Below are 26,206 nucleotides of genomic sequence, written 5' to 3' on the forward strand. Positions count from 1 at the left end.
TTATTCTGGGGAGGAAGAATCTTCATCTTCATCCTCTTCATCTTCATCATTGAACGAGCATGGAGTTTCCCCCCGTGATTCAGAGTAGCGTGACGTTGCGCTGCTGGACTGTTGATTACTAGGGGCACGAAACTGCCCAGTTGCTAAGGCCACTTCAGCATCCAAACACAGCCCTGGATTCTCACTACCAAAACAACAGGATTGTTGAAGTTTAGAGAATTTCTCAGAAAGTTTTGAGCTTTCTTTGTGTCCTCAGCTTTTCCTTTGATTAAAGAAATGCTGCTAACAAGTAAAAACCCAAAAGCTTTACATTTAACACAGCTAATTACTGTGAAAACTGACAAATATTGGTAAGCTACATTAAAAAGATGATTGGGTGGCTTTTGTTTTCCATGACCATTATAATTGCTCAAGCCAAAGAAACCCTGAAGAAGAATAAATCTATCACAGTTTTGTCAATAGACAGAAATGTCTGCAGTATGAAATGAAGCTATTAAATTCCACAAAGAAGAATGTGCTCGAGAATAATCCCTAATTTCATTTTTTAAGGTATGGTTAACCTGCAAGTTCTTGGGTGGTGGGTTTTTTTGGTTTTTTGCTTTTTAATTTAAAATTATGATTAGACTGCATGGACTTAACTTCTTTCACAGAAAGCTTAAGCAGTTAGTGCATAAGTAGACAACAAATGTTCTTTTGTGTTCTTCAGAAGTGTTATTGGGCTTCTTCCCACATGTAATTGCCTATTTGTAGCCCATGCCCAGGCAGGAATTTAAGGTTAATCAGGAAAACACTGTCCTTATGATGTAGTGATTCTAGATATAAAAAAAGCTAGTATGTTCAAAATTCAAAGCATGTTGATTTCAAACAGAATTACCAAACAGAATAAGAGGCTTTTTCACCATAAAAAATCAGCCATAACGGAGATTTCCTTTCCTACATGTAAATGGTATGAAATAGTGGTTACAAAAAGTACCACAAGCATAGGTCATTATCCTTACACAAAAAATTATTTTGTTTACCTTGAGTTAGCATCAGAAGCATCTCCTGCTACGTCTAAATGTGAAACTGCTTGTGCTGAACTTGAAAGTAACCCTTCATTTATCCACGAAAACTCTGCAGACATATCTAGAAAAAAAGCATAACTGTAATTTATGGTACTTATTTTTTTTTAGTCCTTTTAAAACCTTAAACTTTGCATTCTCTTTGCAGGTGGGATTCCTCAGTTTAAAAGAGGTGGTGGCAGTAGCTCAAGTTTATTTTGTACTGTAGATGTGTCCTGGTTAATTCTATCTATCTATCTATCTATCTACACATTCCCAGCAGTCACACTCAGAACTGTGGTTATTTCTATGAAGCTTTTTTGCTTTTCCTATGAAACCTTTCACCCCCTGTAGGTGATCCCTGCTAGTAGCTGTATGCAATCACAGGTACCTGAATTTTGGAGTCCTTCATGGAAACTTACTGCTATAAAATGGCCCAAAAGCTCCAAGTGCCTTTGCTGCTGCGCTTGGTAAAGTACTTGCCAGGATTGGAGATCCTGCAGTGAAGCTACCAAGACAGTATGTGCTGCAGCCGTGTACGTTCTGATGGCCAAAGGCAGTCTCCTCTTGGCAGTCTCCTAGCTGGCTGTAATGTAGCCTCCTAATCCACTCTGACACTGAATAGAGATGGCATCAGCTGTGGACATGAACAGACCATGCCAAAACTCTTGTGCCAAGAGCATGGGAGACAGAGCCTGCTGTACACCGCACGTGTCATGTGTAAGTCTCCTGCCTAGGGATAGGAAATTTCAGGATTAAAATGGTCTTGCAATAATGCTGAGTTCCTTGAGGTAACTTGTTAAAAGCCCTCTGAGGGATGTGAATGGGTTACTTACAATCCTCAGAGGACTTGTTTTCAAATTCCCTAACAAGTAATCCCTGTCAGTTGTTCCCAGTTACGCACATTTCTGCCAAAAGAATCAGCAAAACAAGTCCATTGACCCAATTACACTTAGGGGATTTGGAGGAGGGGGAGGGGTGTTTTCTATTCACCTACCCAAATTGCATCCCAACACAAAACTAAAATCCAAATAAGTTATCTGAACCATCTAGTTCTTTTTCATGGTGCTTCCATGTGGTTCCACCTGGACACATTAAACCAGTAGTTATCCTTACCATGATTTTCTGTGCATTAGCCAGGACCTCTGTTCCCTTAAGCATGATGGCAGCCAGATGGGATTGTGCTATTCAGATTGTATGTAGAATTGTTCTGTACCATCAGGTAAGAGAAATAAGTAAATCTGTTTGTTACATGGCTTTCTCCTCTGGCCTGTGTTAAGCTCTGGCTCCTTGAAATGTGACAGTGTCCTACCCACCACAGGGACTGTTTCAAGCTGCTGGGACTCAGGCTGCCCTGTTCCATGCTGTGCAGACTTGTTAGCAGCAAGGCATTTAAATGATGTGTTACAAAGCCAGGCTAGCAAGGCTGATGTTCCTGCCAGCAGAGCCTTTGGAACATGACAGAAAACATCAATAAGTGGCAGCTTTACGGTGATGTATGAGGATGGAACAGATGAGAACAGTTAAGTATGAACAAAGCCAGATAGCTTTCACTCAGGTTGTCCTAAATGCCAGTTTACTTTCACACGGAACATGTTCTGACACTCTCAAGGTTGAACCATTTGGAATGACTGCATTGTATGGAGATTAACACAGTGGATTAGAGATGCATCACAGTGTTTTTTCCTGGTCTTTTGAAAGGATGTACCTGTGTGTACATGTTTAATATTCCAGAAGAATTAACAAGTCACTGCTAGTAATCTTGCCCTTTATTAACATTTTGGGATAATAAGCTAGTTAGGTTTTCTTTCTGAAGAAAGAAAGAAAATATGGATTTTACACATAAAGCAGTGAGAATGAATACCTCTGCCTCATACTGTCATTGCCTAATATTTTTAAACCTTTAAAATAAATGCACATACTCTAGCAGAACACTTCTGGACTAATTTTTCTGGAGGCTAAAAGAGATGAACATAACCCACATCTAAAGAGTACAATACTTGCCTCACTGCATTTTGAGTAACACACAGAATCAGCACGTTTCTCAGGATTAAAATTCTAGATAGGTTCCTGGTTGTTGGTTTGCTGCTAGGGAGATAACCCTACTCACAGCATTCTTTAAGAACATGCAATCTTGGCATCTTTTTTTTTTCCTGTTTAGTTTCTTTGAAACAGAGCACCACTTGTTTCTTACTTGGACAGGAACGTCATGGTTGTTCGGCCTTTAATGCGTTCAGTAAAAACCTCCACCAGCAGTACACTGGTGTGACTGATTTTTTTTTCAGAAGAAACTAAAATGAACTACTAATCATCATCACTAGCTTAAACATGTAGTTTTATTACTTAATCTTTAAAAGCTAGTTTTGTTCAGTAAATAGTACAATGACATAGGTGTTTTTTTCAAGTTAAATACATCCTTTCTCTCAGGATAAAATAATGCAGGTTTAAAATGAAATAGAAATCTTCATTTGCTCCTCAACACATGTTAGCAATTAAATAACTTGAAGAATTCAACACTATTAAAATACGTGGGTCCTGCTCCTTTCGTTTTTCACATTGGTGGTAAATGGTGGTAAATAATTTTCAGTTGAATGAAGGTGAAGAGAACAAATCAATATTTCTTTCAACTTCTTTTTTTGGCAGCACTGCAGCCTTACTTGGTGTGTATGCCATTTAAAATGCCTGAATTTCAGTGAATGTAACTGAATTATATTCAGCAGTGATTTGACATCAGAAATGTTAAGAATTTGTTTAATTCTTAACTGGCTCACACAGTAAAATCAAGACTAGAAAACCATCTTTGGCTCCTGACTGCTTATTTTTCTTAGCACAATAAAACAACACTTTTTAATATAAAGTCTGCAATTACAAGATACTGACATGAAGATTAAATATTGTCAATAGAAGGGAATCCACTTCAGGAGTTTTTAGAAAAGTCAGTCAGATGCTTGAAGTTTCCGAGTTCCCTGTGTGAAAGATGCAGTTTTATACCACCATAAATTAAACATGACCAAAGCCTTTTCAGTAGACAAGCCAGGGAAATAGCTTTGTTCCCACTTTCCTCAAAATTGAAGGTCTGTGTACAGTAATTCATAGGGTAATGCTTCCTTTACAGATGAAGTCCCTCCAGAAATCTGAGACAAGCGTGAGCTACGTTTTAAGCTTAGGGTGGAGCAAGAAGAATGCAGTCTGACAATAACTAAAGGAAACGATGACAAAGATTTATTAGCAGCTCTAGTCCAGTGATGCAACACTGGAGATCTAGGTTTGGGTTTCTTCAAGTGTGACCTGTTCAAACAGTAGGACTAGGGGAGGTAAAAGCCGCTGCACCCATCCTGGAATTCTTTGGAGCCTCTTGCTTTATTTAGGGAAACTTGTTTCCCTGATGGCACCTGTTGGCCATGTGTTTTATCCAAGTATCACTGTTCTAAAAGAGAAGTTTAGACTGTTTACAGCTTCACTTTAGGACATAGGTCAATGGCATGGTGGTGGGAGGTTGATGGTTGGACCCAATGATCTTAGAAGCCTTTTCTAGCTGAAACAATTATATGATTCCAAAAGGAAATGACTGAACACAGGAGAGCCACCATCCATGTACTAAGAGTACACTGAGCATTTCTACATGGACAGACATGGAGAATTCTTAGCAGAGCTCACCTACCTCAAAGTAAAGTGGGAATAGAGTTGGGCCACATATGGATTACACTCAACCAGATCAAGATGCTTTTTTTCTTTCCTTTTCCTCCTCAACTTGGGAAGAGTTGATTTCTTCCAGTTTGCTCCTCCATACATCCAAAATGAATACTAACCCATGACAACCTGTTCTTGATGTCAGTTTAGTTAAGAAGCAATTTCTTCATAATGCAGTTCTCTCAGAAGTTTGTTGTTATAAATCAGAGTGAATTCAGTTTACAGAACAACTATGATAAAACCTTCCAAATTAAAAGAACTTAAGTACCAACCCTGCTAGCACCCATAGAACTTCGAATGTGACATACCTGTGCAGGTTAGTCTATCATTAGATTTGCCTCAGCTGATGTTACGAATTTGATGAGGAACAGTAAGTTTCCTCTAACTTACCTGTGATGTAGCCTTCCAAGGCTTTTGGCACTAGTGATTTTGCAGTTCTTAGGTCCTCAGCCGAGCATTTGCCCACCTCAAGCCCAAAGGACATTCCCATTCTCTTCAGCACCTCACTGTCGTCATGAATCTCAAAAGTGTTATCGAAGTTAAAGAGGTATTCAAATCTGCATGTAAAAAGTCAAAGTGAGATGGTTTCAAAAGGAGCACAGCAATACTTTATTTGCCTTTTTTTTTTTTTTGGTGTGCACTGAGGTAGGTGTCTAGATTCTTTGTTATCTACAAAAGGAGGAAAAAGAAAAAAAAAGTTCAGCAAATTCTTGTTGTTCTCTTCTGCTTCTGTGACTGGCATGCCTAAAAAGTTTAAAATGGCACTTTCTCACTTAAAGTAACTTCACCAGTAAAGAAAACAGTCTAACATTTTCTACCTCATTAAACAAATTCAAAGAGGAAGAGGGAGGCCTTACTGAACATGAACCTTCACTTGTACTAAATCCAATACTTTTAAAGGTCACTGGCAACCTTGTCACCAAAATAACTACTGCTTTTGCTTCTTCTACATTTCATTTTCTGTTCTAACGTGCAGCATTCCTCCTGTGAACTGACCTATTTACCTTAGCACAAGTTTGTGCTTTTGGATGCATTCGGATGCAGCTAGAATAACAATCTGTTCAGACTTTTGTATGTTCACAATCGACCATTTCTTCTGCAGGACTCTCAAAATGGTTTTTATTGCATATAAAAGTAGAAATAGCGATATAAATTTAATATAGCCTTAAGAAAAGCAAGGTTATCTACACTGGCCTTATGCTATGATTACAGGCTATTAAAAGCTTGGGGCAGAATGGCTGGAAAGTTGCTCAGAAGAAAAGGACATGGAGATGTTGGTTGACAGCCAGATGAGCAAGAGCCAGTGTGTGCTCAGGTGGTCAACAGCATCCTGGCCTGGATCAGGAACAGTGTGGCTAGCAGAAGTAAGGAAATAATTGTCCCCCTGTACTTGGCACTGTTGAGGCCTTGAAATCTACACACTACATGGTGTAATTGTCAGCCACAGGCACCATTTCTCTTGTGACTCATTTGGTATTGATTGTAAAACCTACTGCTTATGCAGCTGTATTTAAGTGCATCCACATTAAAAGGGAAAATGAAATGTCTCATTACAACTTTACCTGTCATCAACTTTACATCATTCCTTACAACACAACCTTACAAAATTCCTTCTACCTAGGCTGGTGCAGCTGAAGTCACATAACTCTGTTTAGACAAACAGGGGATGGGAGATTACTGCCAAACCAAGTTACAATGAGCAAACCGTGCAGTTACCTAAGCAATAACTGAATCCAGCTTTTATTGGTACAGGATTAAAAGCTGTACTTATTGATAGCTCTGCAATTCTCCTCCCATGTGTTGTGGTTATACACAAGCTTCCAAAAAAAGAAACTTAGTGTAATAGTTCTCCATCAGAGTTTCTAGCAACCTTCAGCCTCTGGCACAGGAAGTCCTCCATCTCTAGGAATGCTACCCACTTCTGCCTTCTACTACATTACTACCTTTTTCTGTTAATAGCCATTTGAGGATTTTCTTTCAGGGACTTTAGATGATCCATTTTTGAATTTATGTAAGCTTTTGGTATGAACATCAAAGGTTATGAAGATGCTGAGGGGACCGGAGCATCTCTCTGGGGAGGAAAGACTGAGAGACCTGGGGCTGCTGAGCCTGGAGAAGAGCAGAGAGAGGATCTTCTCAATTGCTGATCAGTAGCTAAACAATAGAGCAAGAGGATGGGGTCAGAATCTTTCCAGTGGTGCCCAGTGATAGGACAAGGGGCAATGGGTGCAGACTGGAACACAGGAGGTTCCATCCGAACATGAGGAAAATCAGCTTTACTTGAACAGTGCTGGAGCCCTGGAACAGGCTGCCCAAACAGTCGTGGAGTTTCCGTCTCTGGAGAGATTAAATTCTCACCTGGACATTGTGATCTCTAAGGTCCCTTCCAACCTAAGCCATTCTATGATTCAATGATTCTATGATCCTGGGCAAGCTGCTGTGGGTGACACTGCTTTAGCAAGGATGGTGGACTGGATGATCTCCAGATGTTCCTTCCAACCCCTACCATTCCGTGATTCTGTGGAATGCCATGATCTGCACAGACCAACTGTTACAAAACTATTTATATTCTTTTTGTCCAAAATCTGCCACCTGGTATTTTCTCTTAATGTCTCAACTTTAATATGCAATTGTGTACAGCTGTTCTCTATGGACATTGCTCATGTCATCCATGATTTTGTAGACAACTGTGAATACACCATCCTCTCTTTTCTAGGCCAAAGAGTCCATCTGTTCCTTCTATGAATACCTCTTCATAGCTCCAGGCATTCTTGATGCACTCCTTTTTCTCTCCCCTGGTTACACTATACTCCTCCCAAGAACAAGACAGCACAATTATTCCAGATATAAAAGGATTATACACACTTCATTCTACATCGTATTTCCTATTTTTTTTTCTTCTAATACTTCCCAGCATTATTTTGGCCATTACCAAGAAATCAACTTGTGTTCTCACAGTGTGATCTGCCATCTTATTATCCTGTGCTAAAACCTAGGTACCAATAGTGGCTTATTAGCTGCAGCTGAGACCAAGTGCAAGCACACAAGCTGACTAGTAATGGGGTTAGGCAGTGCAAATACTCTCCAATACACTATAGAATTTAGATTCTCCAAACAGAGTGACCACTTTTGTCAACTGCATCATTTATCAGATCAATGTAACAGTGGTTTAACCACCATCAGTTTCTGGCACTCTACATCTTGGTGCTGCCACTAATCAGTTGCACAAATAAACATAGAATCATAGAATGCTAGAGGGAGGAAGGGACCTCCAGAGATCATTGAGTCCAACCCCCCTGCAAAGCAGGACCACTTAGAGCAGGTCACACAGCAATGTGTCCAGGTGGGTTTTGAAGATCTCCAAAGAAGGAGACTCTACAACCTCTCTGGGCAAGCCTCTTCCAGTGCTCTGGCACCCTCACAGTAAAGAATTTTTTTCTCACGTTGAGGTAGAATTTCCTGTGATTGAGTTTATGTCCACTGCCCCTTGTCCTATCACTGGATGTCAATGAAAAGAGACTGGCTCCATCCTCCAGACAGCCACCCTTCACATATTTGTAGATACTGATAAGTTCCCCTATCAGCATTCTCTTCTCCAAGCTAAACAACCCCAGGTCTCTCAGTCTTTCCTTCTAAGAGATGCTCCAGTCCCTAAACACCCTCACTGCCCTCCATCGAACTCTCTCCAGTAGTTCCCTGTCCCTCTCAAACTGGGGAGCCCAGAACTATACACAATATTCCAAATGTGGCCTAACTAGGGCTGAGTAGAGGGGAAGGAGAACCTCCCCTGACCTGCTGGACACACTCTTTTAATGCACCTCAGTGTACTATTGACCTTCTTGGCCACTAGGGCACATTGCTGTTCCAACCAGGACTCCAAGGTCCTTCTCTGTGGAGCTTCTCTGGAGCAGGTCAAATCATAACCACAGTAGAAAGCTTACTTAATTTGGGATGTCTAGTTAAAAATCTCCAGGTGACAGTATATTGAATCTAGGTTATATAAACTGAAATATCAACAACCTAAACAATTTGGTATGCTTATTTTCAGTAGCAGTGCTTTCTTCCAATTTGATACTACAGAAGTGTGTTACACTTCCCAAGATCCCAAATGCCAGTTTAATCTCTGACAGCTTCAAAGCAGCTCTGAAGCCTTCAACTTAGTGACTTCAAACCTAGAGCACCATTTGAAAGTGCAGTAAGAACTGTATAGTATGCCTGTATGAGTATAGTTAAGCTAAATCAATACTGATCCTCAAATTCCTAACTTGCTTAACTGAAGGGAGTATTCCAGAAGTTTTGTCACAGAATGCATTTGACTTCAGCCCAATTTTCAACAAAGATTCAACTTTCAAGAGCATGCTTTTTTGCATCTTGATGCTTGAGTTACTAGAGGCTGTCAATTTTTGTTAACTGACTTAATGTTCAATGTAGGGTTTGTATACCAGAGTCAAATCTGTAATCCACAGTATTAAAGCAACACCAACTACTTTCAACTAATAAACTAGCTGTGATCCAGTTAAGAGCTAACATAACAGGAACTCATACCTTCAGCCATATTTTCACAGGATGAACAGCAAAAGCACCCAGAAGCACCTAAGTGAAGATTTCCAGACTAATACAAGAGTACAACCACCGTAATTTGCTAATAAAGACTGTATTTCAAATTTCTATATAATTCCCTGTTCTAGTTTTTGTAAAGCCATGTTGATAAACTTATTCCTACTTATTACTACTGCAGTTGCATGGAGTATTAAAAAACAACAACAAAACACCCCTCTGAAGTAACAAATTTAAATGTATTATTACTTCTGGTAAACTAGCGAAGCGTCTCTCACTTGCTAAAAGAAAAATTCTAGTTCAACAAAGAAAGAAAAATCCTAAAAATTGATTCTACAAATACTCACTTATCACTTGATATGCTGCAGTCTATAACTGTTCTTTTGCTAGTGTTGACTATTAAGAAAGGCAGCTGTATTGTTGAGTTCAAAGCTGGGGCACCTTGATTTTGTTGTTCATTTTGCTGATTTCTTTGTACCAAGTTTTTGAATGCTATTTGCTGTAGAAACAAAGAAAGAAAAGAAAAGAAAAGATAATTACTGACAATAAAGGAGGCGACATCAGTGTTTCCAGGAAGTGGAACTTCATAGCTCTTATTTACCACTCTCAGTATCTCCAGTAATTTTCTGTCATAAGTTGTGGCCTGACTTCCTCTTTGCACTAGTGAAACTCATCAGGAACATAAGTTAAATACAAATTTTGCACACATATCTTAATGGCTATTCCCCCCTCACAATCCCTGGAGAAGAAACAAGAATGGAGCGATAAAGCTTGGTGGAGAATTGTTCCCCATTCCTAGCATCAGAGGTCTTCTCTGTTATTTTATGTGCATAATTATATCAGACTAGGAGCTAGTTACACTGAAACAGAAGTTAACAGAAATTACAGCATTCCCCCATTTCTCATTCCGCTTCACTTCCTCTTCTCATCCATGATTCTCTTTTCTCTCTCAAATGAGTTAGTTTTGACATCCTTCTCTACAAGTTCTCTACAAGTTTTAAACAGCTGCCATTCATGACACCACTTACTCTCTACTGAATTCTTCTATCTGACTGTGTACGCATGAAAATCTAGACATTTAGAAATGTTATTTGAGGGACTGGAAGACAGTGTACTGAACCACTTTGAAGCACTACTTATTCCACTTAAAGGTAAGGTGAATAGACAGAATCCCGAAGGACTGGTAAACCGTTTGACAACTAACATAGTCAAAGAAATGACAGTTGTAGATAGTAAGGGAGTGCAAGCCTGTCATTTTCAGGCTAATAGGTGAGAGAGCCTGAGTTGCCTTATTTTCACCAAGTTGATTTCATCTTAGTCTTAGAGAAGCTGCTAATCTATTAGATCAAACAGAATCTGTCTTTTGGCCCTAAGTAAAGAAACAGTTTTTGGTGATGAAAAAAGGAAAAGCATCAGATACTTAAAAGTTTCCATGTATACCTAATTACATGAAAATTGTATCAATATAGAGATGAGAAAAAATAGCGCCTTATTGCCTGTAACCTCATAGCAAAGTTTGATTCTATTTGAATTACTGAAAGCCCGCACAGGCCAAAACACTTCAGAATACTTGTAACTGTATTTATAAAATGTGATTTTATAAACAAAGATGAATTTGAAATATATTTCTGCAATCAAACCCAAAACTCGATTCAGCTCAAAGGCACATGTTAGAATGTAGGAGAGCTAACATGATGAATTTGTAATTAAGTAAATTAAAAATATACCTGCAGCAGCAGTTCTTGTAGTTGGGCTCGCTTCTGTTTTATCCTTTCAATCCGCTTCTGTTTTTCTATCTTAAAATATAAATGTATATGCATCAAGATATTTACTTAGTTACCTTGCCTGTTCCATTGTGCCAAACTGAAAAGGCTTTAGAGCTACATCAGTGTGCTAGCATCACTACAGAAATCCATGCTTTGTAAACGGGACTGAATTCCAGAGCATGGTAAGGAAACTGCACAAGCCTTTTTGGCTCTACCCATTTGCCATGTATTTTCTTCTTTTCACACAGACCAACTGCACAATCACATGAGTTTCTCCCTAAAACATGTCTGACAAACCATAATTAAAGAACTATCAATCAACAATTTTAACTCCAGCGAATAATCAACTACTACAAAAGATGGTATTACTTCCCCTCTTTACTGTGCCCTGAGTTCCTGTTAGCACCAAATTAAATACTGTTTTCTGGTTTGGTTTTCCTTTTTCCTCCTGTCTGCTACTCTCTTGAAACTGTGTATGTGCCTTCCACTATTCTGCTGAAAGTTACTAGACATAAGTATGTGAAGACTGGGCTAGGATCATCACCTGCATCTTTCCTTCACTCTTTGTTTGGGCGACTCTTCTGAGACTTGGTTAAACTAACAATATTTCAGCAACAAAAAGTGGGTTGTGGTAACCTTTGCTACATGAGCACAGGATCCATTTCTTGCAAGTTTTGTAAATGTCAGTTTCTGGGGCAAAGCAATCTTCAACCTATGCAGCATTTGGGACAGCAGTAGTAATGGATGCCTACTGGCACTGCAAATTCAACCCATGGTATTTTAAATAGTGCTCTGATGAACTGGACATTAGTCATTATGTTTAAAAGATATTTCTCCTCATTAACATTTTGGTGCCAGCACTGTATCATTGCTCTCCAAAATATTAAACTGTTAAATTGCCTATTCATTCAACCACTGAAACTAAATGATGCAATCTTAAAACAACTGGCCTAAACTCTCCTGTTCTATTTACAGTGTTGTTTTGTGGTGCTTCCCATCCAGCAGATGACTTTCTTTGCTGGGACAAATACATTATTTGCCTGGCTTCCAATATGTAATTAATTAGATCCTAAAACAGTGAATAGCATATAATCATTGTGGGTGAAACAATGGAATTCAAGTTTCATATGCACAACACTGAAGACAATGCATTCACATGAATGCATGTAAAATGTAAATTTATCCATGATACTTTAAAAAAAAAGAATTCTGGAATACAATGATTGAAAACATGCATACTCCTAGGGTGCATGTATTTTTAAAGTTGCTGTAATGGACAAGAAAAGTAAAAGCTTTCTTATTACCGTATCTAGAAACACAATTGATGTAATTGAACCTGCAAATGAAAAAAAAGAACCAAACAAAAAAAACCCCAAAAAACCCAGTTCTGTCCTGGGGAGGCACCTCCACACCTTTTAAGATATTTAATGTCACAGGTATCACAAATATTATACATATTAAGATGTATTTATGGACAGTCATTACACCACTCTGCAGTAAACAGAGTAACTTTTGCTTTTTATTTATAGATCATGGCCTGAAGGATAAGCAACATTGTGCATAAAAATTCTGGCATCCCTGCAAAAACATGGTAACTCTTGGCCTGCTGGAAAAATAATGGAAATAACCAGTAAGGAAAAATCACACTTTTCTCCCTGCTGGCTCATTACTAGTACTTGTCATCCTAGCAGGATTTTCTTTGAATGGCATTTCCAAGTACAGACTAATGTCTATTAGTCTGTAGAATAGAGAATAGTGGTTTCCTTTTAAATATATCATTATGTAAGCATAACTGCACCATAAATGCTTTTGACATTCTTCTGGATAATTCAGGCCACTACAGACTTTGACTAAATCAGGGATTACTTTCAAAATTAATGTCCAGTTTTGTAAGTTAAAGGTGTTTTTCAAACTCCATGTAATACACACTAAATAAAGCTGAACTAAGCATATATAAACATATCCTTTTAGTTTATTCAAATATCCAAAATTGTAATTTTTATAATGTGCAAGAAGCAAAACCAGTCAGGTTCAAACTGAGAAAAAAATCCTCCTCCTAAAGTATAGTAGCTTCTTCATCACAACCTGTGAACTACACAGAATTTCCCAACTGCCTCACTTTACCTCTAGATTCTGACACTCCTGAGCTGAGTTTGTAGGAAGGCCAATCCATCTAATTTCCTTCTTCTCCTTGGAAATGATGTTCATTGCCATCAGGACATTAAGGGCATCGTAAACTCTCCGTCTAATATTCTTCTGATCATAAGCTTGCTAAGAAAACAGGGAAGCATTAATTATGGCTAAATAATTCAAAGAGGAAAAAATGATTGAACACATCCCTCATAGACACATAGAAGATAAAACCCACAATGGCAGCTCAAGACACACAGTAATGTGGAAACATGATGCCTTCATATGTATCAAGAACTGGATACCACATGGCATGTATGATTGCAAACTGAAGTTTCAGGCCTGCTTGAAACCTCTGTGCAGCAAATTCCCATCATGGCAAGTCTGACAAAGCCAAAAAGCCTGACAAGACCACATATGGTTGGTCTTGGATTTGTTTACAAATTTAAAGATAGCTAAATTCTTAATTTCAATTCTGTATTTTTAAATTTGAGAGGATAAGTCTTTGTATTTAGGAAGCAGTGAAGTATGGAATGTGGCAAGACAGTGCACAAACAGAAGGGACACAACTCTGTGATAAAGAAGACAACTTTGTCTTGGTGTAAGAAATTTCAACAGGTATTTGCTTACCGAATCTGTAGCTAGATGGCTGTTTGTGAATTCTGACACCAGTTCATCAGCGACTTCATTGTATGAAGTTGTTCCTTTAAGCTGAACTTTTTCACAGACTTTCATTGAAAAATGCCTCAGACCCTTTCCATTTTTATCTCCTTTTTTGCTCCTCTTACTGGAAGGATAAAATTTAATTATATTAGTACATTGAATATTAATAAGCTACGTTGCTGCACAGCAAAAGGTATATTCTTTGCAGAAGGAATCAGAACTCATGACATGTACTACCTAAATTAAAAATAAAATTCTTCTGCTTTTTCCAGTCAGTTTTTTGTTGCTTACAAATTGTCAAAATATTACACTGGAGCCCTTTCTTGGTGATTTCTACATTGATAGTATTTGAACACATCCTACCAGTCAGATGCTTAAAAACCTGGATTCATCCCCACATAACTTCACAAAAGAGCAATCAAAAAAAGAGCAAACCCCATGAGGTGTTTATGTCCCTGGAAGCCAGATTTACAGAACTTCTCTTGTTTGTGCTTAAACTAGAAAGGCTCAGACATTCCTGTTTACAATACAGCAGATGATACCTCCCTTATCCTAAAGACCAAGTTTAATAGCTGTGCCATCATAGCTAAGACTGAGATACAAGAATCTTTTCTGTGGAGGGTAAGTACACACTCTCTGTTTTTTATGGTTCCAAGTGAGTAACTGCCAACTGTCAGGGTTCTTTTTCATTCATTTTCTTCCTCCAGAAAAGCAAGGAACAAGCTAAGAAAAACCTTAAAATACAAGAATGCTCTTCAAAATTTTGAATTTTAAGGAAAACAGAACACTGGAAAGGACAAAAGAGTGGAAAGGAATACTAGAAGATCTAAAAAACCCAAACCACTCCTAATCCCCACATGCAGTTATCCAATTCGAGTGACAATGATAGGTAAACAAATAAAAGCACCTTGAATGCTTTCAAAGAATTTTTGTAAGCAAAGGAGAAAAGATCACTTGTTTACAAGTATTTGTCCTGTGGAAAACTGAAAGTAATTTCTGAAGATGCATTGTGTTTGTTCTTAAGTCCCAGTATCATCTCTAACAGCAAATGCCTTTATCAGAAAGTGATAAAGCAAAGAGTAATGAACTACAGCTACAAGGAATAACATACAACATAGCTTTTACATGAAGAAATGACAACTGCTGCAAGTGGGAACTGGATACCCATCTCACTGAAGGGCAGATGAAAGAAGTAAACCAGGTATGACCATATATATTTTCTATATACATACATGTATGTATGGTCAATAATACTCACGTTTCTGAGAAATCTGATTCTATAAATTCTCGAGCCCGCTTTTTGTCCCTAAGAAAAGATAATTCAAACTTAGTTGAAAACATTATTGTATATTTAGACCAACAAAATCAATGTATTTGGGGCCTAGCTGGGTACTAATGTTTGCTGTTACATGTTTACCAACAGGGGAAAAGAGAGCACACACACAGATTGCCAAAACTGCAGAGAAGGCAGTTAGGAGTTTGGAGGTTGTCTGAGCTCACTGCCAGACAAATTCTGTTCCAAATTTTATCATGCTTTGCCTGTATGAGATTTTAGGGAAGTAACTTCACCTGGAACTACAGTAAGTGCTGATGTGAGCTAGATAACCAAATCCCATCAGAAAGAATTGAGGCTCCTTTGAAATTTCCTATTTCAAAATCCTCCATGTGGAAGAAAAACACCTTTATCCCGTACTTTCAGGATATTGAATGTTCTACTATCTGTAAAAAAACACATGTTCATACTAGAGCTGATGACATACTCTGAAGTAGTTGATGTGAATTTTGCAGTGGAGTAGCAGTCACCAACCGTCAGTTTCCTTATCTTTCTGTGCCTCAGCTACAGCAGGCAAACTTCAGAAGCTGTATTCCAAACTTGTCTTTTACTCTTGCAGCTGATGCAAAGCGCACTGCTTGAGAACTATGGATAAATCGCTTCACACACACACTGCACGCTGTGCAGTTTCAAAAGCAGGGCTCCCAGCAGATACTTCTGCAGCTAAAAGCCTGACAAAGTTATGAAGGGAGCTGAAGAGAAATTATGTATTTGAAGAACTGTGCCATGAAAGCCTGCACGTATTTGGTTGTGCAATTCAGAACCCAGCAGCAACAGCAGGACTTTTGTCTTTGGCGATCCTTGTACACAGTGCTTCACCACCAATGCTGCACAACTTGGGGTCTGAATGCAGCAGAGCTGGGGCAGGGGGCTGGAATGGCAGTGAATGGAGAGCTGTCCCCAGTTCTGGAAGCCAGGCTGACACAGGCTGTATGGAGCCCTGAGGATGAAAATGCTCATCTCGCTTGGCTTTGGAAACAACTTGGAATCTGTGAAGAGGAATAAGCAGCAGGTAAAGCAAGGAGGCTGAACTTCCAGTCCTATGGAACTGTCCTCAGCAAGAGCTCACTGCTTAGGTTTGGCAATACCATAAGCCTGTCCTCACCTGCATTCTTCAGATGAAAATATGATCTACTGTACAGACTTCTGCAGGGATCAATATTGATCAGCCAGCCATGTGAAATCCTTGCTCCCTTTTATCGGCAAAACAGTAGGCTTAGATTTTGACAGCATCCAAATGGAAGTGGTGGCGGTTGTTGCACTGCAACTAAACTTCCCTCCTGGAATCTCTATCACTTGGGCTTGGATGAAGTTTAAGCAAGCTAATGGACATTGTTTCTCTGTTTTAGCAAGGTGTGGACAAACACTATAGCTTTTTCTCCACTGGGTACTGAAAGAACTTCTGCCCAGCCTCCACATTTTACAAAATTTGCAGAAATAAAGTAAACTTTGACAACTCCTTTTTCCAATAAAATCAGAACAAAGTGGATTCACAAGGTATCTTAAGACATAAGCACCAACTCAGCAAAATAACTAAACTTTGTAACTGCATGCAGTTTATTGACTCTTTGGTGGAAATATAGCATCAGGGAAGTACGAGCCTTCCTTGATTACAGCACAGAAAGTCAAGGTACAAACGTTATGGTCCTATTTCTGCTATGTCTTACATGCTCCAATTCCCCCCCCTAAAGCTGGAAAGGTACTATTGACATTCACCACTTGTTTAGAAAAATTATTTTTCTCTGGATTAAATAAATAATTAACATTAAATAAACAATTCATTTAAAATAATTTACTTTTCTATTTTCAGAGGCAGAGCATTTTAATTTTAATTTTCAGAGGCAAAGCATTTAATCTGTCATGAGATGGGTAAGATTAGCAGTAGTGATATTAAGGAAAAAAAAAATAATGTAAAAATTAGATTTCCTTTGAAGAGATAAAGACAGTCACGTTACTCTAGAGTATCTCAAAACCCCATGAAAATTGGTTGGTACTGTAAGATAGTAATAAAAATACAACATTGATTAAGCCAAAATTTTCCATTACAGCTTTATTCTTAATGCCTCTTGAAGTGTTTTTTTTTTTACAGCCTCCCCCTCTGTTGTCATACACTCACCAGCAAAGCTACTTGGATATACCAGGAACTTCTGAAAAAAATAAAAGCTTCTAGGAGTCCTGAATTTGTGACTCCCCATTTTCACAGACAATGCTATTAAAATTAAAACAGGCAGTGAAGTAACTGGTGCTTATACTTCTGCGTTCATGTGCTCCAGACATCAAAAGTGTGTAACAGGCTAAGAAAGATACTCCTTTCAGTTGGGCAAGGAGTAGAAGCCATAGGCCAACATACAGATACAACAGTATAAATAAAGGGGAAGAAACAGAACAGGTGTTGGCAAAAAAAAAAAAAAATCTTACCCTGGGACCCAGCCAGAAGTTTCCATTATGTGTGCCTGTGTGACCATTGTTGGAGCTGGGTTATATGGATTCCCAATCAGAACACTCCCTGAATTGGTCAGTCTTTGTGATGTACTTATGATCTATGAAATTAAGAAACAAAAATCACAGCCCTCTTAAGAAATGGGGATTACCATAGCCCAAAATTCATACTATGCACATGGTACTAAGAAAAAATATAATTCTGCACCAAATGCAAGCTGCAGTCAAAATATACAGAAGACATGTCAACAGAATATGCTCATACATGAAAGTAATTACAATGCTGTTAAGTTTTCTACTATTGTACCATATTATTTTATTATTCATATGGACAAGATCTAGACAAATAGAAGTAATTAGTGAGTGTGGCAGATAAGTCTGATTTTTCTTTGAGAGTATGTGTAGGTGATTTATTGATCACTGTAATCAATAAAACCTCTGCTCCAATGGATTTGTCTCTTACAGCTGTCTGTCTTTGGTACCAACAACAATCTGAGCTGCAGGCAAAGTATTCCCTGCAGCTTCTAGCATTCATAATGTGATCTCAAGTCATTCCAGCATGCTAATAATAGAACATCAGAGCTATGGAATGAATTGTAAAGTCTGTACAGTACAGACAGAATTTACACTTACTCAAATCTGGTGGAATTGTAGGTACAGTGATAGCACTACAATAAGTGGTCTCAGCTTTTAAATCGCATCTAAGTTCATTCTTTAAAGTAAGTCATCAGAAGAATTTATATAGCATTTAAAAATGAAACACCATTAACTAATTACTCTTTAAAATAAAACACTCACTAGATTACGTTGATTCCAGCATGACTGCCAAAGCTTCCTGGACAGGGCATTTTACTTATATGTCAACACAATTCAGTCATTTTCTATATCAATTTCTTGCAACACTATAAATAACCTTTATTTGCAGTAAGCACATGGTTCTGGCAGCATATGGCAGATATGCCAGGGAGAAGAGATTCTAGCATACTGAAATGCTTTTCACCACATCCTGCCCTCTGTGAGCCTTCACACTGCTCTGCTGATGTCTTGCAAATCACAGACCAAATGTGTCATAAAGGAGTATCTGATGTCCAATCTCTGTGACAAACACTACAACAAACTGAGGCAGCAAATTCATGTTCAAGTGTTCTCAAGACTGACCTGTCCTGTTTCTATCCCCTGGTGCCATCCAGTGGAGACAGACTTTAGCAGCGGGCTCTCCCGAAGTCCCTTACCCACAGCAGCCACCCTCCTCAGGTAGTGCCAGGTCAAATGGGCTCTTAGAAGCACAAAAATCCACCTCTCTACAGCTTACAGTTAAAGCTACAACTTCTTGGATATAAGGACACAGATGTCATGGGTATTGCAGATGACACTAAATTGGGTGGGAGTGCTGATCTGCTTGAGGGTAGGAAGGCTCTGCAAAGTGATGTGGACACACTGGATCAACGGGCCAAGGTTGACTGCGTGAGGTTTAACAAAGCCAAATTAACAAAGCCAGGTCCGACACTTGGGTCGTAACAACTCCATGAAGGCTCCAGGCCTTGGCCTCACTGAATCTCATACTACTGGCTAGAGTCCATTGATCCAGCCAGATCAGGTTATTCAAGCAGGTCCTACCCTCCATGAACCCATGCTGACTGTGCCTGGTCACCTGGTTATCCTGCACATGCTACAAAATGGCACTCAAGATGATCTGCTCCATGACCTTCCCTTGCACCAAGGTCAGACTGGCAGGTCTGTAGCTCCCAGGATCTTCCTTTTGGCACTTCTTGCAGATAGAATGTCACGTTTGCCAATCTCCATTTGCCAAAGGAGTGCTGACTTTCCTACTAATAATAACTCATGAGCACTCTTTAAATGGAGAACACAGCAGAGAATGTAGGCTGGGAGGAGCTGGCTCTAATGCTTGTGGCCCATCTGTCCAACTGGGATAAAAGCCATTGAGGAACAAGAATAACTTTCAATGTGAAGAAGACCCATCACAATTATTTATACAACATACTATATGGTTCTTGTACTCAAGCTAAGTGCTTGGTAAGTCAGCATGAGTTTACTAGGTACCGTTCACTGCATTGCCAGTTTAGTTCTTTGGCCAGCAAAAAACCAGAAAAATGTTCTCCAAACGAGCTGCAAAACTTCTGAGCAGCAATACATGCTCATATACAGCTATCACTGACAGGAAAAGACAGATGAAGAATGGTTTCAACAAGTTAAACCTCTAGTGAGATACACTGATGAGGACATGACTCACAATATTCCGAGTATCAATACATTCTTAATGAGCTGTTTTTTTAATACACTTTTGAGTAATAGTTAAAATGTCAGCTAGTAAAGCTGTTTCCATTTCCATTCCAAGCCAGGAAGATAGGTATCCCCTAAGGTCACATACAAGCTTGCTGCTGGGAGTGGCAATTCTGGCTTGTCTAACTTGCTGTATCCATGTGGGGCCCTTCAGCAGCCTTTGCACCTGAGGCAGGAAGCAGGAAGTTTCTACCACTGTTCATATCTGGTTTTCACGTTTCCATATCCCAGCAATAGGAAATCTTACAGATACACAAGTTAGTGCAACCAGAGGTAAAAAACTTACCATTTGGGGTCCAACATTGACATTGATTGGTCCTAAAGTTTTTGGCAAAATCTTAGTTGGGGAGTTGGTGCTGGAAACCGGTAATGTGATTATTGAAATATTACCTAAAAAGAACGGTAAAAAAAAGACTTTTAAGTTATTTCTTTAGTAAGCTATAAGTAACATGTATCTAACTCATCCTGCCTTCACACAGAAGTGCAGCTCTGTGCTGAGAGTCTCACAAGTGCTGCTGCTCCTCCTCTATTCCAAACCTTGTAATCTTGATTCTTCAGACAATGTCAAATCTGTCCTGCAGCACTACCCATGTGTGTTCCAAGTGTTGCACATGAGCCACTCACAAACACATTCATCTATGGGCACTGTGGTAGCAGCAGCTCCTATCTGTGACAGTTCCAAAGCAAGAGAACTGGGAAGTCATCAGTCATGTATCTCACCCCATTCCTATGCAGAGTGTTATTCAAAATGGATACAATGAAATGGAGGATGACACTGGTGGGTCTGGAGGCAGAATCAAATCTAAAGAAGAGCTGCCACTGCCTTATATTCCAGAGTCTGTTTTAGTCTATCTGGAGGCATAAACTGTAAAGCCAAGGATTAGCTCCTGAAGGGCTACTTATGCTCTCTGGCTCTAGCAGACAGAAACTGAAAGCAACTGAGGTGACAGGTTGCTTCAGAGCAGGGCAGACACCACTCACCACTGCCCTGCCCTGCCCTCCTTCCCTAGGAGCTGGCCAACATTCAGCTTAGCCCAGTTGGTCCCAGCCTGACTCAGTGGTGTTTGACATATGTTCCCTGGTCTTTTCTCTTCTCCTCCGTCACCTGCTTTTCTCACTTGTTCCTGAACCATGGCCTTTTTTTTCAATTTTTATTTCAGTATACTAAGTTTTGCCATAAGGTAACTGGAAAATCATACACAAACAGAATTCTCTTACCTTTTGTTGGACTCTGGTTCTGATCTATAAATCCCTTCAAGTCTCCATTTGTGGAAGTCACACCAACCTGAACAAAACATTTTGGAAGACTTAAAATAGGATAAACATTTCTAGTATGCAGCTAACAGTATTATGAAAATAATTTACCCTATGGGTAAATTACAGAGACATGGAGAACTGAAGATTTAGAATGGTGCATTTTAGACTTTGTCGTTTACACAAAGCATAGAAAGCTGGAACTTGTATAGAAAAACACAAGATGAGGGAGGTAAGAAATCCCTTAGGTCACACCTAACACAGGATAAGCCCAGGAACATAAGTAATGGTAAGGCATTCTTCAGTTTGAGAGCATTGTGCATGCACCACCTTAGTCACCTCTCAAAGGTTCAACAAAGCATTTTGTTTTGCTTTTGAGATGTAAACTGTGACAAGCACTGAGGGACTAAGCTTAGTTGGATCAGTAGGCAATTAAACTGAATACAACAAAATATCTTCAAAAATTATAAAATTTGATTGCTTCTGTAAATAATTACAATAAGGTATCCAAGGTATCCAAGTTAATAAAAAAACAATCAATACAATCAAAGATAAAATATTTTACATAGGGATGTAGTTATAATGGCACATATGTTAGGAAAGCTCATAGTTTTAATCATATCAAATTAGAGAATAATTTAATTGCAGGCAGATTAAACAGCAGTAACATGAACCTAAAATAAACTGCACAAGAACAAATGATATCTACTACAAGCATTCAGTCACCCAGTTCCATCAGAGACCTTTTATTCTGCAAGTAATTTTTGAACAGGAAGATCTGCACATTGTGATGCGGCTATTCTGAAACTACTTTTGTTATGATTTTTTCACCATCAGGAGCAACATGTGAACAGTAACTGTTGCTGCTCTACCCTGGCCATAAAATACTGCTTAAATGATCTAAGTCATGTGTTTCTGTAAACAAGCCCTTAGAAATCCTCAACATACTTTATCAATTTATCTCAAATGACTTGCTCTTTCCTGTCACACCCGAGAGTGTGTGACAGATCTATTATCTCCAAAATACAACCCAGTGCTTTGGTTGGTGCAGACCATGGGATCACCAGAAGTTGCTCTTGAAGCACACAGCAAGCCTGCCTCCGTTTTTCCCTGTTTTCCCTTCTGTCTCCCACCAGGTGGCAGCGATGCAGAGGCAATGCAGCAGGGCTACATAGGACCTGAACAGGAACGCCTAGTTTTGAGCAGGAGAAAGAGAAGGAAGACATGAAAACAGACTCAAGCTGTCTCCTGTCACGCTTTGGTTGCAAGCCCATGTGGAACACAGCAGCATTTTAGTACTCTTCCTGTCGGGGAGCTTGAGTGGCAAGGTAAGCTCATGTCTCACTGAGACTCTTCATACTGAAAATGGATTCTTGGTATCTTTTAAAACAGGAAATGTTTAGTAAATTGTATAGCTTGTAACACTGGAAGGATGTTATGACTGCAAAGCCAAGATGAAGAGCCAGCACTCCTGGATCATAATACTCAAAAAAGACCCTCAACATGAGCCAGCAATATGCACTTGCAGCCCAGAAGGCCAACCACGTCCTAGGCTGCATCAAAAGCAGCGTGACCAGCAGGACAAGGGAGGAGATTCTGTCCCTCTGCTCTCGAGACTCCACTTGGAGCAATGTGCTCCAGGCGCCCCCAGTGTGAGAGCCCCCAGAACAAGGACATCACACTGCTGGAGTGGATCCAGAGGAGGGCCATGAAGATGATCAGAGGGCTGATGCACCTCCCCTATGGGGACAGGCTGGTTGCGTTGGGGCTGTTCAGCCTGGAGAAGAAAAGGCTCCAGAGAGACGTTAGAGTGGCCATCCAGTACCTGAAGGGGCCTACAAGAAAGCCGGGGAGGGACTGTTTACAAGTGCTTGTAGTGATAGGACAAGAGGGAATGAAGTGAAGCTTGAGGAGAGCAGATTTAGACTGGAGAATAGGAAGAAATTCTTTACAGTGAGGGTGATGAGACACTGGAACAGGCTGCCCAGGGAGGTTGTGGATGCCCCCTCCCTGAAGGTGTTCAAGGCCAGGTTGGATGAGGCCTTGAGCAAGCTGGTCTAATGGAAGGTGTCCCTGCCCATGGCAAGGGGAGGTGGGAACTAGATGATCTTTTAAGGTCCCTTCCAACCCAAACCATTCTATACATCTACGAATAATACTGCTGCCTTTGCACAATAAATAACAATGTCAAATAACAAAGCTTCTTCCTAGGACCTCTGCCTCTGCAAGAAATAGAACACAAATTCAGAGAAGGAACAGCGAAGCCACAGGGATAAATATCAAGTGTTAGATATAAGGGCCTTAATTCATTGCAAGAGAAAGGATAAGGAATCCCACCTTCCCTGAACATCACAAAGGCAGCACTGCAATTTGTTGACAATTGAACCTTCAATCAAAACTAACAGTCTTATTCAAACAATATGCTGGAGTCATATTTTGTCCTAGAAGTAAGTTTGCTCATTTTCTCCCCATTTCTCAATACTGTTTTAGTGCCTTCTTACCTGAAGGGCAGATGGGAATAGAAGTACAAAACAAGCAAGAAAATGTTATAGAAGTAAGAATGAAATAACCCATGATGACAGGGTGGTTTAAATTAGAGCTGGTACAATGTATATGGTAAGCATGTAAACAACTTATCTCCAAGAGAATCCCAAACTTTTATTCCATGTTTTATTATTCATAGCTCTTTTGGTTGCATTTGTTATCTAAGTAAGGTCAAATTACTCATAAACAATGTTCCACAAGCAGACACTAAAAGCGTCTTGCATTTAGAGAAAGTGAGGCCAGTCTTGGTAATTGTCCCACCACATACTCAAAAAGTTGGCAAGGAAAAATAGTGATAGGGAACATTGTTGATCTCACACATGCACACTGAGTCTATGGAAACATTTTGCTATGCACATGAAGCACAGGCTTCCTTGAAGACAAGGTTGTTCAACACGGCTTATACACATGGGATGCCTAAGCACTTTCTTCTTGTGATGCATTAGGAACACAAACATCCCTAGACTGCGGTGTCCCACTCGAGGGGTAGTGATTTTGGAATAATGAAGTGACAGCTTTCTGATCTGTACGTATTTGATGAAAGTTGTGTGCCTTTTAAGGGTTTCCCAGACATCCAAATTCCAGTACTTTAAAGTTCCCTTTCCTTCATGCTTCAACAGGAGGAAAAAAAAAAAAGACGAAAATACTTCTGCAGAGAAGTTCTCTCCTTCAACTCACTTTTAATGATCAGCAGATCATTAAAATATGGAGGTTAAAAATTTGGGGAGGTTTAGATTGGAAAGAGTGGTCTGGCTGCCTGGGGAAGTGGTAGAGCCACCATGCCTGGAGGTGCTCAGGATACATGTGGACTTTGCACTGTAGGACATGGTTTAATGGCCACGGTGGTCTTAGGTTGAAAGTTGGACTTGATCTTAGAGGTCTTTTCCACCCCAATTTTCTGATTATGTATCTCATACAGTAGAACCGAGGACCAACATTAGCATTACATTTGAAACAGTTTTCAAGCTGCGGAAACCCATCCAAATCCAGAAGCATTCTTGGGCCTTCTTAGCAGCAACAGTAAAGACAGGCTGACACTATTCACCTGAATGTGCAGTTTTGAGTAACTAAGGGTGGGAAAGCCTGAACAACTACTACAAATGAAAACAGAAGGCATGTGACCACTCTTGTTTTCACACTATTTATTTTGCAAATCATTTGAGCAGGTATACTTAACAAACATGAAAACTGAGTTCTACTTTCATACACAACAGACACTGATTAAATTAGCCTTGCATTAAACAACCCTCTCTCCGTATCTCCTTGCTCAGCACATTAGTAGGTTGCCCAGACTGAATGTCATATGTTTGTCTCCAGAAGTTTTCAAAACTCAAAGCCCTGAATGTCCCTGAACAAAGCACCAAGCAACTGGGTTCTGAATTCAAGTGTCAAAGAGCTTTTACACAAAGCACCAGAGTTGCCTTCCTGAAATCCTGTCCAACCTATGTCACTCCAAGACCATCACACAACACTCCCTGGATTTCATTGGCATTGATATTTATCTTTTAATTGCATTGAACAAAAGGTCAGAACCACAAATTATTTGGATTTGTGTAGCTGTTCCACATGCATCAGTAGAATTACCTATTTATGCTACAACTGGATATGGCCTATGAAGTAAGTATATCAAAGGGATTTGCATAGACATCCATTTATTTTCTGGCTTGGTTGGCTTGAATCCAACAGTAAGAAAGTCTGAAAGCCTTACCTGGAGCTACATACCAAATGGAACTATCAATAAGGTGAACAGAAACTTCAGAGAATTTATTAAACCAAACTGTGCCCCTGCCATCAATCTAACCAAATACACACTTACGGTCTGGAGTTCTTCTTTAGTAATGTTTAAATAGACTGTAGGATGCCTTATCAAAAGCAGTCACTGGGTAAACTGCCCAGAGCCTAATCATACTCAACTCACTGACCTCCAAGCTTCATAAGAGCTGGCCTTTGAGAGCCCCAGAGTCTACCTACATTAGTAACAAAAGATGCTATCTTTCTGTTCTTTCTTGAGTTTTGTGACTCCGTAGAAGGATTTTACTCTGGTGCAAAGGTGCTTCAACAAAATGAGAAGCTCTGTGATGTTGGGAGCAATGTCAGAGGAAACAGAATATCTCAAGTTGGAAGGAATCCCTAAGGATCAGTTAGGGAATGAAGTGTCTCAATGCATAAAGCATTGTCCCAGCTATCAACCTGACGTAAAGCTGTGTAAACTTCACATCCTTAAAACAGCTTCTAGCCAGTTTAAATTGATCAAAATACTGCTGAAGGTAATGGGTACACATTTGTGGTATACAAAAATCAGGCAAGATTTTTTTGAATTCGAAGGGGTTTTTGTTTGATTTCTTGAATGGACAAATACAAGAAATCAAACACAAAGCCTTTCAAATTCTGAAAGCCAGCAGTCATCATCAGTGTGCCAATATAAAAAGTAATACATGGTGTAGAATCACACTTACATTTTTTGCTGTCATGTCAGACAATATTGCTTT

At 39.5% G+C, this 26,206-nt stretch overlaps 1 protein-coding gene across 3 annotated transcripts; it reads right to left on the bottom strand.

Moving 5' to 3' along the window:
* TFDP2 (transcription factor Dp-2) lies at positions 1 to 26,206 on the bottom strand. Of its 3 annotated transcripts, XM_054385838.1 has the most exons (12): positions 26,174 to 26,206; positions 21,138 to 21,204; positions 20,206 to 20,309; positions 17,598 to 17,719; positions 15,105 to 15,152; positions 13,814 to 13,970; positions 13,178 to 13,324; positions 11,015 to 11,083; positions 9,635 to 9,786; positions 5,121 to 5,287; positions 1,020 to 1,125; positions 1 to 184 (listed from the first exon to the last, which is right to left on the bottom strand). In XM_054385838.1, exons 1-12 carry the CDS (start codon positions 26,186 to 26,188, stop codon positions 1 to 3), a joined length of 1,338 nt encoding a protein of 445 aa, XP_054241813.1. In that variant the 5' UTR covers positions 26,189 to 26,206. The 3 variants fall into 3 exon arrangements, with proteins under 3 accessions (XP_054241813.1, XP_054241811.1, XP_054241812.1); XM_054385836.1 differs by lacking the exons at positions 17,598 to 17,719; positions 21,138 to 21,204; positions 26,174 to 26,206 and having other exon boundaries at positions 20,206 to 20,222; XM_054385837.1 differs by lacking the exons at positions 15,105 to 15,152; positions 17,598 to 17,719; positions 21,138 to 21,204; positions 26,174 to 26,206 and having other exon boundaries at positions 20,206 to 20,222.

Source organism: Indicator indicator, chromosome 13, assembly GCF_027791375.1.
Source record: "Indicator indicator isolate 239-I01 chromosome 13, UM_Iind_1.1, whole genome shotgun sequence".
Lineage (NCBI taxonomy): Eukaryota > Metazoa > Chordata > Aves > Piciformes > Indicatoridae > Indicator > Indicator indicator.